The sequence below is a fragment of the Sinohyriopsis cumingii genome, chromosome 2 (assembly GCF_028554795.1).
Source record: "Sinohyriopsis cumingii isolate HCF-2022 chromosome 2, ASM2855479v2, whole genome shotgun sequence".
Classification (NCBI taxonomy): domain Eukaryota; kingdom Metazoa; phylum Mollusca; class Bivalvia; order Unionida; family Unionidae; genus Sinohyriopsis; species Sinohyriopsis cumingii.
The window spans coordinates 69,906,450-69,931,572 of record NC_142962.1 but is presented as its reverse complement, the minus strand read 5'-3'; the positions used below and the strand labels follow the sequence as shown (position 1 = coordinate 69,931,572).

General features: G+C 36.6%; 1 protein-coding gene across 2 annotated transcripts in view; it reads right to left on the bottom strand.

The window, feature by feature from the left end:
* LOC149805119 (uncharacterized) overlaps positions 1-11,761 on the bottom strand; it is a 37,279-nt gene extending 25,518 nt beyond the window's left edge. The window contains exon 1 of one of the 2 annotated variants that reach the window (XM_089947535.1): positions 11,629-11,761. In XM_089947535.1, coding sequence (XP_089803661.1) covers positions 11,629-11,749 — 121 coding nt within the window. In that variant the 5' untranslated portion in view covers positions 11,750-11,761. Of the gene's footprint in view, positions 1-938; positions 1,095-11,628 lie in introns of those variants that run through there. The other variant, XM_089947539.1, reaches the window with a different exon arrangement.
* Positions 11,762-25,123: the final 13,362 nt, after the last annotated feature.

Here is a 25,123-nt window from a genome sequence, read left to right as displayed (position 1 = left end):
AATCTTCCCTCTTTTCAGGTCAACACTTCTTAGCATTGAACGTGTAACTAATTACACAGTAATGCATATAGGATAAATAGTTAACAAACAAGATAGAAATAAATACTACCTTTCTTCAGATATGCATTCTTCAGTGTCTTTTTCAGGATTGATGGATGAAATAAAACCTTTCGTCTGTGATGAAAAATAAGCTGAGAATCTGGAATGCTATACATCCTTGGACTATAGTGTTTATTTTGATGCTTTGGCAAAGTGTGTATATAAAAGCTGCCTCCTTTTCACTATATGATATAGGCACCTTTGTATTGATGAGATCAATTCCTGATGATGAACATAAATCCATGTACTTTAAATAAAGTGCATTAGTAAATTCCAACTTGGTAATACATGTTTGGTTTAGACTGTGACTTAAAGTCTTTTGATCATAATCTACACTACCTTATTAATCTACACTACCTTATTAGGGTTCCATATTAAAGGAGATGCATACAACACAAGGCTGTTGACCGAATGGTAATTTGCAACGTGAGCATACATGAAATGAGCTGATGAATTTATGATTAGCAGATTAGACATTGTGTGTTTGATGCTAGAATCTAAATTTACTAGCTTCACACCTATGTACGGTTTACTTTTAATCCTAAACAAACAAGGCGAAGCTGGTAGGTACATAATGATAGTGTCGACCTGTGGAAATTAATTGCCAGCTTTTGTGTTGAGAATTGTCTAACATCAGCACGAGTCAACCTATTGTTGGTGTGTGCTCCTAAAGGTCACTTACTGAAAAGGGAATTGAGGTTATCTTAAAAGTAGGCTGTTTGCTCAAATGATAACATTCACTTGGAGATTAGCCGGTGTGAAAAACATTGACTTGGCTCCCTATACTGTTCATGGAATATAACATGCACAAGAGTGAGAACGTCGCTACACTCACTTACCGATAATTCGATCATGAGATATCCGCTGAGTCGTTAGGGTTGTTTTGTTGAGAATGCGTTCCAGGGTGTCATACTGACCCCGTCCCCTCCTCAGCGACTTAGCGGACATTGCTATCGTTTTATCGTCATTTCTTTGTTAAACCTTGACTGTGATAACTAAACCGGAAGTTTACTGTTGCTTGGTGAATAATTGGTTATGTCTAAAACATGGTATAACACGAAAACACCAAAGCCAAAATGATGTCATAAAAATGAAGTTCTAACAAAACAATAATAAAAAGGTATTATTTCCCCATTTAAAAAAACTAAAATAATGAATCGTGTGATGTATTTTGAACAAAACTGAAGCAATAATTATAACGTACAATTGTCTTGCTGTAGGAGAATGCAAGTTGTTAATGTTAACATTTTGTTTAATTTAATAACCCAATGTGCTTTCATTGTCATATCCTTTTGTTGTATGAAAAACATAAAATTGATCTTTTAGAATCTATCTTTAACCCTGTATGCGTGTATATGTGTGTGTACCGCCATGTCGGCCTATTCTATTTAAACGGCACGTCAGCAAATCGCTGGCTATGAGTAGACCAACAAGTTGTTCTCAACTTTTATGTTTCCTGACATGGCTAGTGTTACCGGTCATGTCAGAAAAATGTTTGAGAACAACTTGTCTCGGTCTTAGATATATGATGCCGAACAAAAGTTGAGTTCTAAAAGTAAAAGATAGAAACTTTGCAAACGCAACAAAAAACTTTATATCCTTCTAAATAACGTAAACCATTCGGACCACTTTTTTCCCTTTGTGAAAACTAAGGTAAACCATATTTTCTTGGAAATAACAGAAGGTATCTGAATATATTACTTTTTTTTGGCGGAGAAACTTTCGGCGAACAAAGTGTATGCCTTCCTGCAAAATTAATACGCGAACATAGATCCGAGGTATATGTGTCTCGCAGAAATATCCGAGTTGATCAGAATGGTAGTAAACGTTTTTGTTCAATAGGAACATCTTAGTCACTTTCCATTATTTAAAGTCGAATAATTTCGTCGCTCTGAAAGTAATGCTTCTAAAATAGGTGAATCTGAAATAATTCTAGTTATACTCTCCAAACTGGTAATTTGGGTAATGAACATATGGCTAGGTGTTAGAAGAACATATCCTTATCGAATAATATGTGTTTGAAATAACTCGGTCACCATCCAATATCTGCACTTATAATTTATTATGTTATTCCTGAAACATTTTAGATTAAAATAACTGAAGCAATTATTTGGTTTCAACAGTCTCAAGCTATTGCTTTGGAAGCTTATTATATAGTAATGACATGTCATCGAGTCCGCGCGACGACACTGAAGTTAGCATAACGTAATACAACAATGGACATTAGGGCAGATAAAAATGGCATGTCTTTTTTAGCGTGCACGGAAAAGACAGGATATTTTGCTAAGCGAGAAAGGCATAAACGCCATCTGGTGAGCAGTTTGGGAAATACCTCGAAGGAGTGATAGTGTAAATAGGGACACGTAGCCCTAAAACTGCAGAGAACTGATTCACTCGCTGAAGTACTCTAGACAAAACAGAAGCATGTCAAAAACATCAGGACACCATTGTAGAATTTTGGGGATAAGTTGAGTAAAAGAAAGTTCTCTTGTAAGTTCATCGTGAAATTTCTTTTAAATAATCACAGGGGTGGAGTGATAGTTGATTTTTTTTATATATAAAATTAAGCGTACAAACACATGACAGCGATAACTGTCCAAAATAATTAAATACTTTGGATTCAAATTTATGTATAAAAAATGATGCTGTTTATTAGCAGTTGTGTTTCCATTTCCATTTAATCGAGATTCATTCTGGGCTACTTTCAATATTTGCATAGAATGACTACTCTTTATTTCTGAAAACATCATCATTCTTGGTTGCCTAAATGAGGACTTAGTGGGTTTCAGTTTGAAAAACCTTTGGGAAATTATAGTATTATTTATATAAAAAAAGATAAATGAAGTACCAGAGTAACCACTCATCCAAAATCATTTGCTTGATCATGTTATTGTTGCATCTAACATAGAAATTATTAATTCGGGAGTTATTTCTCCTGATATGTCCATAAGTCACCACCTGGGCAACTTATTTAATAACCAAATTATATTACAAATCAAATCCATACTTTAAACGAAAGTGTGGGTTTATAAATATACGGACTTTCTGATGCTTAAGTGCTCCGATATCAACAATGCAACAAATATATTTACCTCCATCTTATTAGATATGCCGGACAGATGCATCCCTACATGGCTAGCAAGTTTTCGACCTTCCGACAAAGCTTGGTATGATAGCGTTCTACGAAGAAACACTTGATACATATATCGTTTGAGAAAGAAATCACTGAAGACAACAACAACAAAAACCAAAAGACGTTGGACTTGTAGTAATTCTCACAAACATATATGGTTTACTATATTATATTTGGTTTCTTGAAATATAATTTATATGCCTTCAAAATTCTGACATTAACCTTGTTAGTGCGTCAATTTCAACATATTAAAAAATCCGATTCCATTTATGTTGTAATTAATCTTTTATCTAATACAAATACTTATTTTGATACATTATGCAACAACTTTCCCCACTGTTGCTAAGGTTTATACTACAAAAAAGGTGAATGAACATACTGACTTAACATGAACAGGCTTTTCAGCCATTATTGTGATCAGTTCATTTGAGTAATATTCTTTTCGTCATGCCAAATTAATTGATGGGGCAATTCTCAGAGAGAAAGATAGAAAGACATCATTCTAGCCTCTTTTTTGCGGGCGATGTAACTCCTGCGATGCTGGTGTTACATCGTTATTGTGTGCGTGTGTGTGAAGAGGTACTGGGTTCGAATTGGAAAAAGGAAGTCAGAACCTGAAGTCTGCAATGCAGCAAGTCTTTATTGAAATCAAACATCACTCAATATAGTATGATTATATACAAATCAAATGATAAATTTAAGATGTATAATAACATTATTATATTTATTTAAAGCTAACTTCACGCAGTTCTGTATTTTGGAATTAAATGTCGAATAAATTACCAATAATCCAAAAATGATTAAGAGTAAAATGTTGCAAACTAATACCAAAATTATTTGCAATCAAAGTATTTTATTAAATGTTTTGTTCTTGAAGACTAAACTATTATTTTCTGTAATTTAAAAGGTATTTTGTTTCTATATTAATTATTAGCAAGCATGAAGTCGGTAACAAACCATTAATAAAAAAGTCAATCCTATAATTACAAATTCTATATAAAATTTTAATAATCCATGACATGCTATATTATATAAGAATAAAAGATTACAAACGCTTTAGAAGTGAGTGAACTACTTTCGTAATACGTTTCTTCTCAACTGTCAATGTATTAAGTCACTTAGGAAATAAATCTCGAAACTAAGCCTAGGTACATTTCTCTTTTCGGGAAAAGTGAAGACAGAACATGAAATCTGCAGCGTAGCAATTCTGATTAGGCTATAGACAGCGGATTGTATCCATAGTTTTTCCTATACTGACAGACTTTTGCTTTATAATTAATAGGTTTTGGCTTATAACACCTAGCTGCTACATTCGTATTCTTGGAGATCGGAAAGCCGATCGTAATTCCGAAAAATTCGATTGATTCTCCATTTTGCATCCCGCTTCCAAGAACAATTTACCTCGTCAAAAATTGCCTACAGTGCAAAACTTAGACTCTGACTGTATTATTTTCTCTCATTATGTTTTTTTTTTTTAACGTCAGTAGTGGGAAATATTGCAGGCGTAAATAGCTTTTTTTTAATGTAATGTATTGATAGCTTTCCTTTTTTGAATATACAAGAAGCACAGTTATATATTTTGGTGTAACGTACAAATGCTGCATTTTTTAAGAACAATATTAATCTCTATTGAAGATATACAATTTTTGTTAAATAATAAAAGTCTAACAATGATAGACTTTATTACAGGCATACAATTTTGTATTTCACAAAACAAAAAAATCTGAACAATCGTCATCGTTATTATAATTATACAAATTTAAATTACAGTCTTAAAAATTGCGCTTTATAAAAATTCCTAAAAAATTCCATCGTGACAATAGCCAAAATGATCTCTTCGATTAAAGAGCCATTTCTTTACTTATCTGCGTAGGCAAAATCATGGAAAGTGTCATTTTCAAACAGATATATAATTACTGATATGACATCAGGGGCGTCTTCAGCTCTTAAGTTTTACGGATGTGGGTAAAAAAGCATGTTTAGAGGTAAAATGGGTGGGGGCCTTTGCCCCTTTGTGCGGGCATCCATGCATGATAATGAATTTATTTACAAATACATATTGGGTTTTCTTCCAAATCACTCAGCCTTGTAAAAACTGATGGATATGTACCATATTATACTTGAATCACTTGATCGTGGAGTAGACGTGTGTAACATTTTGTGATGTATCAAAGGCATCAAGTCTGGCATATATGTCTTATTCATAAAATTACGGCTATTGAATAGAGCCAGATTTGGTTAATTGGCTCATTAACTATCTTTCCGATAGAACACAAACTTCTACATCCCTTATTATTTTTTATAATGGTATGCACAGCAATATTTATAAAAGGCGCGGCAGATTTTAATCATAATTGATACTAAATTTCTTCTTATATGACTTTATATTTAGTGCATATGTACATAAATAACTGTTCAGAGACATTAATGACTCATGACATTGGTTACATGCATCTAAACGTGTTAGATATTACATTCACTAAAAACTGTACTTCAGTCTAGATTCAAGTTAAAATCCATTATAACATCGTGTTTCTATGGGACCTAACTTGTTACTTTTTAGACCAAAACAAATGTCAGCCCCTTACCGATAATTTATATATTTTTAAAATTGTAAGCCTAATTTGTGGGACAACCTATTTTGAAAGCCAGGACAAACCCTCGCCTGTATATGTTATTTTAGTAAATAAAAAGCTGCATTTTTGTTGTTGTTGTTGTGGATATATCGCCATTCTTCAGCACACGATAGGCTATACACGGCGGTCAGTATAACTGGAGGAGGAAGAACCCGGGAAAACGCCGGTAAAAGCCACCGACTCAAGGGAAACTACTGGCATGCTTTCTCACACACCTATGTAACTCGGGAAATGTTGACACTGGTATTGGTAACTTGCATAATATAATTCTCACAATGATTTTTTTCAATCACTCATTAACATGATTGAGGAACAATCTTAAGCAAGAAGGACAAATAAAAGAAAACAGATCCCTTTATCAATGAGAACCTAAGATAATCTGTAACACCAAAGCTCAACTTCATAAATGTCAGACATAGAACGTCCAAACAATGAAACAACTATAAAACAAGGAAACATATATGAATTCGGTGACAAAACCTCAACAAGAATCCATGAAAGTTTACTTTTTCGAACGTTGCTCAAGCGGAACAGATAATATTAATTTCTGGCCAACTATTAGACCCTTACTAGTATATAAACGTGTGTCTTATTTTGTCACATAACTCAAACAGCCTATAATAAAATGTTTAGCAGAGGTCCTCAATAAGTTCTTTGTTAATGTTGCTAAAGACATCTAGGAAATAACTACCAAACAGAACTTTCATTTGTCGAAAGAAAACTGATTACGCTTATGTCGCTGAAGACATTACAACAAAAAGCCATATCAAATAAAATCACTAAAAATGTACTTAGGATTGATCATATTTCAACCAAGCTATTAAACTTGGAAGTCAAGTACTGACTGGTCATACAACCCAACACATGAACTACTAGCTAACAAATTCATAGTAATTATCGACCTGTGCATGGTAACTTTCAAACTGTAAATACATGAAATGTACTGGTGCCTCATAATTGAATACACGAATGATGTATCTTAATACTCGATATTATGTTGAATTGTTAAAGTGGACATTGTGTAATGTTACTTTTAACACCAACACATCATTTTACCATATAAAAATAACAATTCTGACAATAACAATAAAACCGATACGATCTGAAAACTCAACATATTAAATGAAACTAAATGAAACCATCAGAACAACCAATGTGAATCAGCATGTTAAAATGAAACTCTCGACAGTTGCCATTAAAATTTCAACAACCGCCGCGTAATTCAGAAGATACAATCTCATAACTCTACATTGGACATTGAATTTTCAACCAGCGCTGTGTGTGTGTGTGTGTGTGTGTGTGTGTGAATTGGATTTTTAACGTAGCTTTACCAATTATTCAGTCATATCGTTACAATGTCTACAGTGTGGCAGTTTATAGTAATGTCTAGCTCTGGGGCATCATGCCGCAGACATGTAGCATGATGTCTCACCCAGTCACATTATCCTGACACCATGCCGACCAGTCCTAACACTAACCTCTTAATGCTGAGCGCCAAGCGAGGTAACTGTTAGTACCATTTTTGTAAGTCTTTGATATGACTCGGCCGGGGATCGAACCCATGACCACTAGGCCACGGGAGCGGTTCGCGATGTCCGAGAGAGGAAAGAGAGCATGGAACTGGGCAAGCCAGCCATGGATGTCGTGCACTCCCAAGAACGCCAGCCCGTACTTAGTCAAATTTAGTCTAGTTGTACTGATGGACAATAAAAAATGCCAAGAATGTGTTAGCCACCTGTGCTTACGTCCTAACAATTGTAAAAATTCTACTACATAGTGCCCTACACATTTTTAATAACTAATATGTCTGAGTGACATATAAAAAGTTTGGTCTCTGTTAGGTCATAAAAAGTTTGAATTTTGAACCGATGGATTGACGGATCAAGTTAGTGTAAATAATAGTTTTATCGAAACGGGATACCAAGCCAAAATGGTTCCCTGGATAAGAGGCAGTATTGGTAGCTCTTAAAATGGCTTTTTTTTTTTAGCAGAAGTTCCCCGTTTTTCTTCTGCTTCTTTACATTTCTCCACGGTCCTTTTTCCTCTCAGGTAATTTCTGGGAAATGGTAGCTGTGTAGCGTAAAATTGTAGTTAGCTGCTTCTACTAGCTGCTGGACTGGGTAGTTCTTGTAGGCCTATTTATAGAATTGTGTAAGGATTCTATTCATTTATTTTTGCTTTAATTTATGTTAGGTGTTTCATGCACGCGTTGCACGCAACAGATAATGCTTTCCTTTGGATGGTATCCAGTTTGTTCACTAATGTTTGTTTCGCTGAGTTGTAAACTTGGCATCCATAATCTAGCTTCGACCTAATGAGTGATCTATAGATGGTTAATAAGGTTTTTTGGTTGGATCCCCCGGTTGTCCCTTTAAGATTTCTTAAGAGATTAATATCTTTATTGCAATTTTGAATTAGTTGTTCAATCTGGTGTTTCCAAGATAGATGCTTATCGAAGAATATACCTAGGAATTTTACTACCTTAGTATATTTGATTAACTGGTTTTCAATATTCTGTAGAAGTTGGGGTAAATTATCTGGTTATTGCGTTTAGGGGAGAAGATTATTGCTATCGTTTTTTCATGTGAGATCTTAAAACCCCATTCATCTGCCCATCTCCCTATGTTATCTAGACTTTTCTAGATTTATTTGACTACTTGATTGCTAGTAGGGTTTCCTTCCCTCCAGATACCGCTGTCATCAGCGAATTGGGAAATTTTAACCCGTTTTGTCGCTAGGCTGAGGTCAAGGTCGTTAATCATGGTGTTAAATAGCGTAGGACTGAGTACACTCCCTTGTGGGGTACCGTTTTCAAGGGGGTATTCTTTTGAGGTGGTGTTTCCTACTCTGGTGATTATTCTGCGACCTGTTAGGAAGTTTTCGATCCAGTTAAACATGCGTCCAGTAATTCCGAACTGGTTGAGTTTTGCAATCAATTCTTTGGTCCAGACAAGATCAAACGCTTTTTCAAGGTCAAGGAAGACTGCTATAATTTGTCTGTCTGATTTTCTTTTGGAGTTGAAAGCAAGTTTGATATCCGCTTATAGTCTTAAAAGTTGATCTGTGGTAGAGCGCCTGTTACGGAAGCCACATTGGCTTTCTGATAGGAGTTTGTTACTTTTTAGGTGGTGTTTTAATCTGTTGGCTAGGATTGTTTCCATCATTTTACATATGTTGTTAGTGAGTGAGATGGGACGATACGAGTTAATATTATTAGGGTCTTTACCTGGTTTAGGGATTGGGATGACAGTTGCTTGTTTCCAGCTGAGTGGTAGTTTTCCACTTCGCCAAATTTTATTGAGCAGTTTTTTAATGGTTATTGTAATGTTGTTTGGAAGATTTTTGTATATGACATATCCAATTTGATCTTTCCCAGGTGAGGTTTCTTTTTTAGACACTAGCGCTATTTTCCATTCGTATAGTGTGATTTCGGAATTTAAATCTGAGTTCTCGAACCCTAGGTCTTTAGAGAGGTTAGGAAGTGTGGTTTCAGCTTTCTGTCTGTGTTCTTGGAAGTTCCAAGTGTGATTGGTATTACTGCTCATGGCCGAGAAATGCTTAGCAAGTAGGTCAGCTTTGTCGTGGTTGGTTGTAGCATTTTTCAGCTTAGGTGTTAAGTTGATAGCTTTTCCCCAGAAAGATTTTATTTTATCCCATACTTGTTTAGAGTTAGATTTAAGGTTCAATTTGGAGCAGAAGCGTTGCCATGTTTTTTCTTTGGCTAGTTTTATGATCCCTTTAAGGTGTTTTTCTTTGTCTTTATATTGGATGAAATCTATTGAGTCTCTTGTTCACTTATATTTGTTAAATGCTTTTTTTTAAATCTCGTGCTTTTTGACATTGATTATCTCACCATGGTAGTGATTGTTTAGTTTGAGTGTTTGTTTGTTTTTTTTTTTTGTTTTTTTTTTGGGGGGGGGATTTAGTGTAGCTGCATTAAGTATAGTATTAATTACATTGTCATGGAATATTGTTATATCTGGGTCTTCGAGATCTTTGGTATTAATAGTGGCTAGGGTGTTTCTGAAGTTGTCCCAATCAGCTTTATCATATCTCCATTTGGGTGGGGATTCATGGGGGTTGTGCTGAACTGATATTTGGAGGGAGATTATGATGGGGAAATGGTCACTATCTAATGTGTTATCTTGATCAACCCACCAGTTTGTAAGTTGGGCTAGTTTGTGTGCGCATATAGTAAGATTGATTGCTGAGAGAGAGAGCCATCTTCAGGATTAAGTCGAGTTTTAGACCCATCATTGAGTATGGTTAGGTTTGATTCAGCAATCCAGTCTTCAATTAATTTGCCTCTTTTATCCCTTCTACTTTCTCTCCATAGTTCATTGTGAGCAATGAAGTCGCCACAAATGATTTGGTCTCCAGACCGTACACGGACAATGAGTAATTCTTAATAAATGTTTCGCAGAGTTCTACAACGACAATCTTTGGCTCAGCTAGTTTTGGCATATATACATGTGTGTGTGTGTGTGTGTGTGTGTGTGTGTGTGTTCGTTTGACAGAAAATCAGTGAAATATGTATACATCACTCCTAGCGCTTTTGCATCGTCGCCATGAATGCTCTTCATGTAGGTGTATTATTCTTTCAAAGTAATTTTGTAACTAAATAATTTGACGTCATCATTATATAAACAACGTCATGGTTAATAGGGCGGGGTATAAACAATGTCTTTGCATTGATAGGACCATATAAAATGCCTATACACAAAGACACATTTGCAAAACTGATAAAACCGTTTACTATGCACCACACTCAAAGAACAAACAAAATAAAACGAGCAACATGGGTAGCAGAATCAGGAAATACCAATCCTCAATGCAGTTTTCAAATTGGCGACATAACAACAATCCACTTGACACGAGTTATGTACACTATGTCATGAAAGTGTATCGATGTATTGATAAAAAGATACAAATGGGCCCGTAAAAAATAATCAATCAAACCAAAGTAAATATTTTTAGATTCAATTCATTGTAGGCTCCATACAGTAATATCATGAAAAAAGTATCAGTGTATTGAAACAATGCAGAAAGTATTCCGTTTTAATTGTTCATAAACCTGGATAATCATTTATAACTATTAAGGGTAAGTTCGAAAGTGTCCATGAGATAAGGCTCCTTTCCTTATCCTAATTTACAAATTATCAGTAAATTCAGAAAATAATTTATATAAGGGAAGGACTATAAACTTTTCTCCTGAATAATTACATATATTTATTGACTTTAATAAACTGAGATTTTACTTTTTTGTTGATCTGTACTGTATACTCTTTATTATTTCTTCTTTTTCTTTCTTTTCTTCGATTTATCTTTTAATGTCTTACTGGTTCTAAATTTAAATGAGTTTAGAACATGCTTTGCATCTATTTTATCACATTTGGTTACACGGGTCTCTTTTTTAAGTAAAGATAAGATCTAGTAAGAATTTCATTAAATTTGTTGGTTGTCTCTTATCATTACAAATTTTCATTCTTTCCAAAACAGCTTTGATCTAATCATTTCGAAGAAGTACGTGCTCATTGGAACATATTAGTAAATTTCATCTAAGCATTTCGGGGGGGGGGGAGGGAGGTCTGATGAGGACAGTTCTGATTATAAGCATAGATGTGATTTGTGATGTGGTTTTGATTTTTAACGTAGCTTTAACAATTTTTCAGTGATATCGCTATGATGTGTAGACATGTAGCATGATGTCCCACCCAGTCACATTATCCTGACACCAGTCCGACCAATCCTAACACTAACCTCTTAATGCTGAACGCCAAGCAAGGCAGCTGCTAGTACCATCTTTGTAAGTCTCTGGAATGACTCGGCCGGGGATCGAACCAACGACCTCCCGCATCCGACGTGGACGCTCTAACCACATAGGCCACCGGAGCGGTCTATAAGCATAGAAAAACGTGTTGTAAACATTTCGTTACAAAAACAATGACTGATATTGCTGTGTATAATTCAAAGTGGTCTATTGACCTTCTCCGGACTGACAATTATTATAATTTCCTGTATGATGCTTTTAAACTAAGGAAAACAAAAACTTACATGTAGAAACATGTACCAGATTTTCAAGTAGGTAACCGAAAATACGCTATACATCTTAACAAGCGCGATCTTCCATTAATGGAGTAGATTTTGATTTTACGTCTTGATGGTGGCAGAAATGGCAGCTTATGTTTCTCCTAAACATGTTTTTTAGAGGATGACCATTGCTTTCAAGAAACGTAATTTTAAAGAGAAAGTCTAATGAAGACCATTAAGTGTCCGAATAAAGCAGTTGTTTGCCATTATAATTTGTAATATTTGCAACAAACGGAAAAGACGCAGCACAATTCAGTACACATAAGGTGATTATAGCCACGAGCACTAAGCAAAGGTCAAATCAGAAGTTAAACATCATTTAGGTGTGGCTGGTGTTATTGACTGTGACAGAAAAGCAGATCTAATAAATAAAGATTTATTTTCAGATATTATTTGTATTCATCTTCTGTACTTTAAATTAGTCTCTGCTCGTGAATTGCAGAATTGACATATATCAATGTATATGACACACGTAGACACGTGCATGCTTGATTGAAAAATCCATTGGTCCTATTCTGCCCCCCAATTAAATTGTCTTCATCTTACAAACATTTTGAAACATTTTGGATATAATTGGCAACTTTGGCGTGCATTTGTCATGATGAAAAAAAAATGGGATTTATGTTGAGTTTCTCAGGCACAAATGCTCTGCAATATTTAAAGTCCATTTTTTTGCAGAAATTTTAAAACTAAACCTTTCTGATGCAACAAAAGGAGTATCCGATGCCAAAAACGATTCATATGCTTTATTCGAGGCTCTAGCCAACAATGCATTCAACTGATCCGATTTGGTGTACTGCTGTATATGTTGGGCCCTTGTATTAGGGTCGTCGCTTTTTTCTCGTTGCTGTGGAGCATTAAAATATTATTCCAATGTTCTTTTACCACAATCAGTACAATAAATTATTGTTAGTTTGGTGTTTAACGCCATTTCTCAGTCCAAGATAGGCTATTTATGGCGGCCAGTACAAGTGTTGGAAGAAGAACCTGGGAAAGCCTCGGTAAGAACCACCGATTCACGGGAAGCTACTGGCAGCTTTCTCATATATCCACATTTTCCGAGTCCGAGACTCGAACCCACGCGGACAGAGGTGAGATGACAGTGATCGGTAAAGCCAAGCGTTTTAGACTACTCGGCCATCCGGGTCCTCCAGTGCAAAAAGCGGCATAATGTGAATAAACTTAAATAATTCGCGTCAGAGGATGGAATGAGGATTCCAAGCAGTATCAGAAAGGCATATACCAACGCAGATTCAAGATGGATTCTTGACGATGAGTAAACGTTGAAGTTCATATTTCTCGTTACAAGTCTTTCCGCGGATCAAGTTATATTATAACACCAGCGCATATTCCACTGTGGACATTGATGCAAGTGAAAATCGACGACAATCGGTGTTTTCAAATTTCGATCTTATCCACGACCCGCCATGAACGATCACACAGACCAACACCTGGGCTAATTTAAAGCTTGTAACATTGATGTGCAGGGTACTGGCATCGTTAAGTTTGAACGACTCAACCCTGATATCGTTCTTAATGTATATTCGTCTATCCACAGCTTACACGTATGTATATTTTAAGGCTGATTTGTTGTTGTTGAGCAACATGGTCGGTTCAGTGTCGCGGTATGATTATGTGCGGATTAGGAACTTTCCGCGAATGGTGTACCAACACAAATCCACAAATGTAAATGTTTCCACGTCAAAACTTCATTTATTTTGTATTCACTATTTTGACCCTATAAAAACATTTGCCCCCACGTGCGACACGCGTTACGTCTATGGACAAATTTAAAAGAGGATTTCTCCTATGACCCCCAAGTACTTCCTTTGGAGGTGGAATTGCTGTCATCACAAAGAACTCCATGATCAAACGTCTTAACCACACCACAACATTCATTTTCGACCACACATCGTTTGAATTAGTCCAAACCACACTCACACTGGAGCAAAGGTCAGTCCATTTTTTCTGCCTATACCGCCCTCCTCCTAGTAGAAAAAAAACAAGCTGACTGAATCTCTCTTTTTGGAGCAGTTTCCGAATCTCCTGGAGTATGGAAATTCGATAGATGGCAACCTGGTTATTCTTGGAGATTTCAACTTTCACTTTGACTGTCCCGGAAACCCAAACACATCAGAACTCCTAGATTCCATTAATGTTTTCAACCTCAAACAGTCATTTAACCAACCCACCCATAAACATGGTCACATTTTAGACTGGATTCCTCATAGACCTGATGATAACATTTTACGGTCCTCCCTGGTATCCCATGAACTTGCATCAGATCACCTCTGCATTATATGCCATCTTAACGTATCAGTCCCTAACCCTCCACCTTTATCTGCTACTAAGAGAAACCTCCGTATGATAAATAGAACCGAACTAATGCATGACATCCAAACAAACCTAACAACAACTTGCTTACTTCCTACAGCAGAACAACTCGATAACTTCCTGCGTTCATTGGTCGACAAACATGCCCCAGCTACCAAGTGCAGAGTATCAATTCAAAAGTGTTCTCCATGGTATAGCAGTGTTAGGGACCAGCTTCGCACTGTTAAAAGAGACCGCTGTAAAGCTGAGAGGCTTTGGCTTTCCACCAGACTCACTATTAATAAGCAGATATATGAAGCCGCTAAGAAGAATGTCACAAATATAGTCCATGCAGCAAAATCAGACCACTACATTACTAAGATCATGGAAAGTTCCAGCTGCAAAGAGCTGCAAAGAGCTCTTCGAGATTACTAACAAGCTAATGTCCAGGAACAAATCTACACCACTGCCCACTGAACTTAGACACAAATTTACACCACTACACCACTTCCAACTACCTTCTCTCCAGTCGACCTTCCGGATATGTTTGCAAATTTCTTCCGTGACAAAGTACAAACCATATGAGATAAGCTTAACACCACAATTTCAATTGATTCGTCGTCACCATACAGTTGGGACAAAGAATTTGAGCGGCAAACATGAGTAGCATTTGAACCTGTCTATATGGATTTCGTACATACAATCCTGATGAAGAGTGCACCAAAGTCATGTGAACTTGACCCAATTCCAACATCACTGTTGCTTGAGTGCTTAGATCCAGTATTGCCTTCACTAACTGATCTTATTAACACCTCTCTCTCATCCGGGGAATTCCCATCATTTTTTAAAACTGCCATTGTAATGCCTCTGCTGAAGAAACCAACACTAGACCATAACGATTTAAAGAACTACAAGCCAGTTTCTAATCTCCCATTCGTTTAAAACAATCTTAGAAAAGGTTGTTCTATCCCAGCTTGTATCTCATCTGAATCCAACCAGTCTTTTTAGCAATGTACAATCTGCATATCGCCCATGCCACAGTACTGAAAGTACTCTTCTAAAAGTAGTTAATGACATTCTCTCTGCTTTGGATAGCGGAAAGATTACAGTCCTCACCCTCCTTGATTTGTCTGCAGCATTTGACACAATAGACCATGATATATTACTTCACCGTCTCCAGCATGTATTTGGCATTCATGATACAGCCTTACTGTGGTTCAAGTTCTACTTGGTCAACAGGACACAAATTGTATCTGCAAATGGAATACACTCCAGCCCAGTTGATCTACGTTGTGGTGTTCCACAGGGGTCTGTTCTTGGACCTGTTCCCTTCATTCTATACACTCAGCCGCTCTCAAGTGTTATAGATCATCATCCAATGTCTCACCAATTGTACGCTGATGACACCCAAATATACAAATCTAGCCACCCAACTGAAGCTGATGCTACCATCCAAGGTGTAGAGAGGTGCATTTCTGATGTGAAATCATGGATGACATGTAACAAGCTGCAGATGAATGATGATAAAACTGAGGCCATTCTGATCACAACACAAAGACTTTCTCATTCACATCCTTTACCTCAAACAATAAATATCAGCAACAACAACATTAAATTCACACAATCAGTACGAAGCCTAGGTGTTATTCTGGACAGTACTCTCACATTGCACCAACATGTCATAAACATATGCAAGGCTGCATAACTTGAGCTGAGACGCATCAGCTCCATTCGCAAATATCTTTCAGTTGATGCCATTAAAACACTTGTGTATTCATTAGTACTTTCAAGACTGGACTATTGAAACTCAATTCTGTCTGGTTCATCTCAATATCTGCTCCAGAAACTTCAAAAAGTTCAAAACACAGCTGCTAGGATCATACTTAGAGTACCACGATCAGAGCACACCTCCGCGCTGATCTGTACCCTACACTGGATATCCATTCGATCCAGAATCAAACACAAAATTTGTTCTCTGTGCTACGTTTCACTGTCGGAATCTAGTCCAGCATACCTATCTGACCTCACCCATGTGTACACACCAGCAAGATACTTACGCTGCTCTTCTGGCAATCGTATACTCATTATTCCAAGTATGAAAACATTGTCATATGGACAGTGTTCTTTTGCATACCAGGGCCCAGCAACGTGGAATGAATTGCCCACTGAACTTAGACACAAAGACACAGTGATCCCATTCAAGAGTGCTCTCAAAACTCATCTATTTCGACTGCAAGAACAAACTTAAAGACCTAATGTTTTCTACCTTAAATATTGTCAGCATGTTTTTCATGTTTTCTAATTTCATGGTGTTTGTTTTTGTAATCATATTATTATATATGTTTTTTTATCTTATAGGTATTGTCTAATGTTATAAAGCGCTTAGAGCTTCTAAAGATCAGGCGCTATACAAAGTCCTCGTTATTATTGTTATTATTTTCGCTCGATTGCTTCATATTACAGTTATGTGTACAGAAGACAGTTAATTACTAAAAAAAATGATATTAGCACACCCTCCCGTTTGTTTGTAGCATCCACCAGATTTTATAAACGAAAAGCGTCAAGGATGTAAAAAAAAAATATTCAAAATTGAGTCACTTGTTTCACTTATGTATAATTTCTAACCCTAATGTCGCCAAGGGATAACTAACAAATTGACATTTCAAAACAAACGGAAGCTCCCGATGTAAAAAAGCAGACTGCTCGCTGACCATTTCTGGTTTCTAGAATAGCCCATTTCAGAAAACTGTGTCTGCGTCCAATATTTGCAATGTCTAGTTATACTATTTCTAAAAGAAATAGAACAAATAAATAGGAGGAGGTTTTGTATATGTGTGTTTAAAGGGAAGTCACTCCCATATTTATGGAATTATTGAGATTATCAAAGACGGTGAATTACATCACATCTGATGCTTGAAAACATAGATTAGCCCATGAAAGTATGGCGACCAAGCTGGTAAAGAAACCTCCGTTTTATTCAAAACACCAACAAAATAACAGTCTCTGGGACTCCATGGAGATAATTATGTCAATAAATCGATCGAAATGACTAAGTTTTGACATTGTTTTATACCATTGATGCTCGCTGTTTTTAAAATAATAGCGGGGGTACAAACAACAGGGGTGTCTTGTGGGTGTCATCTACGCACGGATGCCTATACCATCGATTCTGTAACATAATTTTGTATTGATGTGTGCATGGTCAAGATGGTATAAGGGTCGGTGCTTACAAGCAAGGAGATGGCTGCCGTTTACCCACGGACCCGAGTTCGAATCTCAATACAATACGAATTAAAATTCTCTGACCTCTTTCTTCTTGTGCTCTGTTTTCCGTTTAAATTTGAAACCGTACACGGGCAATGAGTAGTCCTTAGTGTCTTCATTAAGAAATGTTTCGCAGAGTTCTAGAATGTCAATCTTGGGTTCAGCTAGTTTTGGCATAAATGTGTGCGTGTGTGTGTGTGTGTGTGTGTTCATTTGACAGAAAATTAATATGTCTATACCTCATTCCCAGAGCTTTTGCATCATCGCCATGAATACTCTTCATGCAGGTGTATTATTCTTTCAAAGTAATTTTGTAACTAAATAATTTGACGTCATTGTTATGTAAACAACGTCATCGTTTATAGGGCGGGATATAAACAATTTCTTTGCATTGATTGCGGAAATTTGGCGTTCAAGGCGTTCGTCATGCTCTTTTCTTCATCCTTCCAATGGTTAATCGCGCTTTGTGTCCAAATCGATCGCTAACTTGTCAGAAAAGTTTCCTGTAAGTTTCCTCTTCGGCACCAAAATGTATCATGCACGGCCCAAACATTACCGGAAAATCGTTGGTTCTATTGCTTATCACACATTAGTTTTTGTAGGAAAAGACTGTGACATAGAAATGTCCCATATTGAACGTTCTATCAACACCTAGAACACTCCCGTCATCTCCTTCACAGTTTCTGATCGCATCAGCCATATGTTGGTTGTTATAAACAGTGACAACAGGTTTCTTGTGTTTCGTCAAATTTATTTCTTGAATGACTGGATTGTTGTGAAGCTCACTTAAAACACTGACCACGTCATCAGCTATAATTCTACTGAAGTTCACATTTTCTTCACATTTTCATTTACGGTCTTTGAATTTCTTGTCGTTTTTTTGTTTCGTAGATTTTGGAGCAGTGAAACTGTTGTCTTCCATAAGTTTTGTCAGAACGTTGTTGACTTTCTCGTGCTTTGCCATTTCAGCTGCTCTCTGAATAATTTTGGGGTCTGTCCTTACATATGGCTCCGATTTCTAAGAATTTCCGTGTGTTTTGTTTTTTTAAAGATTGTTGGCATTTTGCCGCAGTATTCCACAATGGCCAGGATTTTTTTTTTCTCTACAGGAATTGAATCTGGCAATTTAGCAATTGTTGTTACGCGTTTTTTGAATGATTTGTCTTCCATCAATTTAGTATAATATTTATGCAGTGTTAAAACACTCGATGGCTGAGGAAATATTGGTCCATGTGTGATCGCACCATTGACTATTTTCTTGACACAGTAATGTTCGTTTTTTCATATACACGGTACATAATTTGTCAACAGAATCGGTAACAACAAAAGTCTGATTAACAGTTGTAGCACTTCTCCAATCCCAAACACCACAGTCACCTGGGAAGTGTTTGGCACCATTATCGTCATCAGATCCTGCAATGACAAGGTATACATCGCTTTTTATTCCGTGTCGGATGCTTTTTTCTCCTCTTTCAGTGGACATGATAACTTTCAGTAATTCCACGTTGGTCATGAAGTTTCCAGGGCTGCTAGCTGGCATCATTGCTGGAAATGGAGCTGATTTATGGTGAGCATTGACATCTGACACGTCAGATACGGTACAAGGATCTCATGATTCCTTACATTCGTGGGCGGTTTCTGCTTCCATAATGTAACTATCTTCTTCATACTCATCGATTTGTAAAATGTCAGTAAAATCATCTAAACTTGCACTGCAGTTTAGCGAATCAGGAGTTAATTAAATTATCGATCACACTGTTCTCGTATTCTTCATATCTATGGTCAATATCATCCTTATTATGTTTCAAATGGCTTTTTGCCTTACATTTCATATCGACTACAGGGACAAAATGGTTTACTGCATGTCAAGATCCTTGCTTTGAGAGTTGTTGCCCTTGAGCATACCAGAGAATACTGATTGTTGAATGTCCTACTGGTACGTCTGCAGACAGTTCGAAAGTCGTGTTCAAAGATATCTGTGCCAGGTCGTTCACGCCATTGACCGAAGGGTACAAAATCCGCACCAGACGCTGGATAATATCACAGAGAGCCAAAAAATTGTCCATGTAGATGAAAAACCGCCAACTGTAGCACAGACAATACAGGTAGCTTCAAAAGATGGCGATAATCATTGTATGCGCTTTCTTTTGGGGATGATTCATGTACGATGTTGAAGCGCGTACCATGCGAGGACGGGTATGATAGTTTAAATGTACTGATTTGATTTCGTCTCCATACAGGAGAAAGGACACTGAATTTAATAGGCAGTCGCCGTTACCAGCAGTTGTGGTTATCGGATCACCACTGACTTCATCAAAATATTTAATCATCACATCCTTCGCAATGGCATCCACTCTGACGGGAGGGAAAACAGTGTCCTTGTCACATACTAGCTTGAACTCGATTTTAAAAATGGTCTCACGTTTGACTGCTGTTGTTAACTTCGCCAGGACCTTCGACTGCCTGAAATCAAGAGATTAATTTTTCAGAGGTAGTGCGCAAGTGATATACAAAGGACAAACACATTGATAAGTAGATCGAATCATAAAATCAATAACACACATATGGTCTTATTGATATAACAACTGATCCAGTCCTCGGTATTGCTTTACTACAAGGGTCATACATCCACAAGCTTATATATTTTAAAAAAAAGTAAAAAAAAGGCCACAAAGTTGCAAATAATAAAACAAATTAAAAAGTAGCATTATATATTGTAGTTTTCCTTTCCATATCTTGCCTCTTCAATTTCGTTCCTTTTAACCGCTCCGGCGGCCTAGTGGTTAGAACGTCTGCCTCGGATACGGGTGGTCGTGGGTTCAAACCCCGGCCGAGTCATACCAAAGACTTATAAAAATGGTACTAACAGCTGCCTGGCTTGGCGCTCAGCATTAAGAGGTTAGTGTTAGGACTGTTCAGCCTGGTGTCAGAATAACGTGACTGGGTGGGACATCATGTTACATGTCTACGGCATGATGCCCCATAGATAGACATCTTTATGAACTGCTACACCGCAGACATCGTAGCAGTATTACTGAAAAATTGTTTAAAGCTACGTTAAAAAATCCAAATCACACACACACTCCTTCCCTTTAATTCTTTCATGACACATAAATTTACTATCACTATTGCTTTTATTAAAATCACCACCACTCTTAAATAATCTTCACTTGGTTTATCTGGTATGTTTTGCGCTGTATATAAATTCTCATAATATATCTGTATCATTTTGCATAACTATAATGTCATTCCTCAATTTCTGTCTCATTTCGTCCCTTGTTGTCAGGCTGTTAATTTATTGCTTTTCTCTTCGTACTTTTCAAAACGTTTTCGAAATTTTTATATCGAATATTTTTCTCTCCAGATTACACTACATATAACTTTTGAAGATACATAGATTCTATCAATCCGTATTGTTGAACGGCTGAGCGTGACTTTGATCTGATTACAATTATGTAGCAGCTTTTGTAAAGTCGCATACTTAGTAAGAGGGTTGGTTAATTGGATTTGACTGGCGTTATCTAGAGGAAGACCTACCTGGATATTATAGCGCCGTGGGAGTGAGAAAAAAAAATAGAATTTCAACACAGCACTGAGCAAGAATATTGGGAAGAAATAATACAACACGATCCAACTTAGACAAGAAAAATAACAGATTTAATAAAAACAAATTAATAGCGGCAATTCCAATTCAATCTAATTTGTCTCAACAGAATTTATAGCATTGTCTAATTTGGATTTATTTCATCATACTAACGAGAGATGAAAAGAGCGCAATGTCTACCTTCCTCTCTTGACCGTGTATCAACGTCTTCACCCCTTCCTGGACTTCCTAGTCCTTAATTCTGAACTTGTCACTTCATTTTTCAGACTTCCATCTCGGACTGCCCCGTTTCTCCCCAGAAAGCTGTTCCTTAAGGGACAAAATTATCCCTAAATCTCTGTATGTACCACTTTCTACATGTACATAAAATTCCCTCACTTATGTTACTCACAAGCATACTAGATATCCACACTGCATAAATTCTGAACTAATCCGCTAGAACATCACCCTCACTTCACAGACCGCTCCGGTGGCCTAGTGGTTACATCGTCCGCCTCGGAAGCGGGAAGTCATGTGTTCGAACCCCGGCTGAGTCATATCAAAGACTTACAAAATGGTACTAACAGTTGCCTCGCTAGACGCTCAGCATTAAGAGGTCAGTGTTAGGACTGGTCGGCCTGGTGTCAGGATAATGTGACTAGGTGGGACATCGTGCTACATGTCTGCAGCATGATGCCCCAGTGCTAGACATTAGTATAAACTGCCACACTGTAGACATCGTAGCGATATGACTGAAAAATTGTTAAAGCTACGTCAAAAATCCATATCACACACACACACACGCACACACACACACACACACACACACACACGTTTCACAGCGACAGGACATAATTAACATGTTAGCGGTATCTCCAACATTACCGTATATCTTTACCTACGCTACCACATGCTCGGTTACTATTGCATAAAATTCACAAAATTCTAGCTCACAGCTAACTTACAAGATTATTTAAGCATTAAAAGATCAGATATAAATATGCGATTATCGTTAACTCACGATAATCAGTATCGTCCTAACAGAAAAAAAAAAAAAGAACCAGAAAAAAAAAAAAAGAAATCAAGAGAATAATATCCGGAAAAATTAATAACAATTCGGAAATATCGCAAATTGTGGAATACTTACCCAAGCATAAAAAAAAAATCCCGATTATATAAAACTTTTGTTAAAATCTGCGTCGAGCGATTCTTCGCCATGATTAATTATTATACGCCTACCGTTCACTGACTCGGATAAATCACAACATAACGATCTAGATTGACCACAACAATACAATTATGGCATTTATTATCTATCAAACCATTAAGGGTAATTCCATGTCGACGTTCACAGATGGTGCAATAATGACCAGGTCGTCTTCGAATATTATACGCGTTAATGCTACGTGAAACTGTACCCGATAACTGATCGGGATGTCCAGCGAAATAGGTAGAAATCATTTGTAGATCTTCATCAGATATATCGTCCGAATACTGATTATAATAACAATCTTCCTTTTCGGCATATTTTACTTATTTGTGCTGAATGCGAGTTGGACAAGCAAGTAATTCAGCGGCAGAGCATTTATTGCCTCTGTCTTGCCTCTGACATAAACATATTTTTCTTTAGTGAAGATATGTTCATCACTGAGTAATAATCTCTCAGTGTGAAGTAATTGTCTTTAGCAATATCTAATAATTCCTCCTCGGTGTTTTCCTCAAACAAAGCGGTAGAACGCACAAAATCAGGAACATTTTCCAGGCAAAGATAAATCTCCTCCCGATTTTTATCAGTGTAGATATTTTTTGTGTTATCATTGACAAAAATATCATTTGCGTGAATGGACAATCCGCTGAAATAACTTCACATATAATGCTACAAGCGTGACTATTCGCTGACATTGTATATAAGTATAAAGACAGAGTAACTTTTAATTAAAATTTGAACAGTTGTTTTGTTTTATAAATATAGTCATGCCTTTTCAAATCGGCATGAATAATTGCAAATGGCTTCCAGAAGGCTCAACTGATCTTTGCAATCGCAGATGTTACGGTGATTACTGCGGTTTACCCAATCAGTATGTCAAAAAAAAGTTCTACTGGACCTAAACCGTGTTTGAGCTGTAAAAGAGGTCTACGAGGCGATATAGAAATCTGCAGAAAATGCGGCGGAAATAAATACAGGTCGATGTTGATTTATTATGAGAAACGAAATCCTAAATACTTTTAAATCGAAAGAAAAACCTCTGTCGGCTGAAGAGTTTTTACTGGAACGGAAAAACAAATGCACGGAGAAAAAAGAATGACATACCTCATACATTATGACTGGAAATTTTTCTTAATTATATATATTATATATGTAATTATGGCAGTTTCTCTCGTCACTGTTGCACCAATATGATAGAATTGCTGTTTTATCTACAATGATATTTTAAGATTGTTCGCCATATAATTAAAATACATAAACAAATTTAGTACTTATAAACCAATTGCGTCTGATGTAGGATTATATTCAGATTGTTGACGACAGTATAGAATGGTCACGCCATTTTTTCACCGAGTATCTTTTTGAAATGACATCAACAAAATATGAGATTATTAAGCAAAAAGAAATATTAAATCAGATTATATTTGATTTGAATTTGTTTATCATAGTGGTATGCGAACTGTGATTGAATCCGCGAGTGGGGTGAAACAAATATTTCTTGATAAATATTCAATAATAGAAGCAGATCTACCAAATTTTAAATTTCCTGGATATAACACCGCTGAACTAAAGAAATCAGCTGACGATCTCGTCAATGAATTTTTCCCTAAAATACTCGAAGGGAGAAAAATAGCTCCACCAGCAAGTATTCTCAGGTATAATAATAATCGTCATGGCGAAGGTCTGCATATTTCACCGGGAATTGTAAATATTACGTCGACGATTGCGGTTTATCTTGTATGTGACATAATCAATGGTAGTTACCAAGTAAATCTAAAAGAATCAAACCAGGCACAGCAAGGTTATATTTTTATATACTTTTACGCCTCAAGTACCTCCAGGGTTTTTAATCGTACAAGAACCGAAAAATCCTGTCTATCTACCTTGTCATAATGATTTGTTAATGCAAATACATTTTAAACTTGTTGACCAAGTTTGAAATTGACTTGGCTTGCGAAATGAGATTCTAAGTATAAATGTATGTTTAAATTCTTAAGAGTCATTCCCCGCACGGTTTCATCACGGTAAATTTACACTACTCACGATCACGATGTCTAGATAAGATATTTTAGGGAACAGCATCAGGGAGGGAGGGAGGGCCCTGTGATTTCAATTGGGGCCTTTTTTCAGATAAAAATACTGGTTTTTATCGCGTTTTTAAGTGTTTTTTAAATGGGGTTTTTTCGGCAATTGGAGGGTTCTACAAAAGTTTGCGGCCACCCCCCTCCCCCGTTGCTCTTTCTTGGAGGGGTGATATTTTCAATTGTGTGTCCATTTTTCCTGGGTTTTATCACGTTTTTAAGTGTTTTTTCTAAGAGATTCTTTGACGATTTGATGGTTCTACAAAAAGGTCTGAATGCTCTCCCTGCTGCTTTCCATGTAGGCAAATGAATCACACCAATCGTAAAAAAAACACCGATTTTGACTAATGTGATATAAATTTATAGGTTTCTTATCAGTCTTAACCGATCTAACCCAATAGAACTGTGAGAAAAAAAAAAGCAAAATAAAAAAGTTGGTATTTTTGCTCATTATCGCTTGCGACTTTACCGCTCTTCACATCCTTGCTATGCGCCTCAACTCTTGCCTTTTTGCGATGGTGTCACATGTTTCGAAGCTAACACATAAGTTTTGAAGCATAACATTAAAACTATACAACAGTATATGTGTATGTATCCTATTAAGTACGTCTTCATTTGTCTCTCTCCGTACACCTAATGCCTTTATATAAGAAAGTATTTATAGTCAAATAACTCACATTAATCTTAAACCTTTACCGAATTTGGTAAGTAAGATAA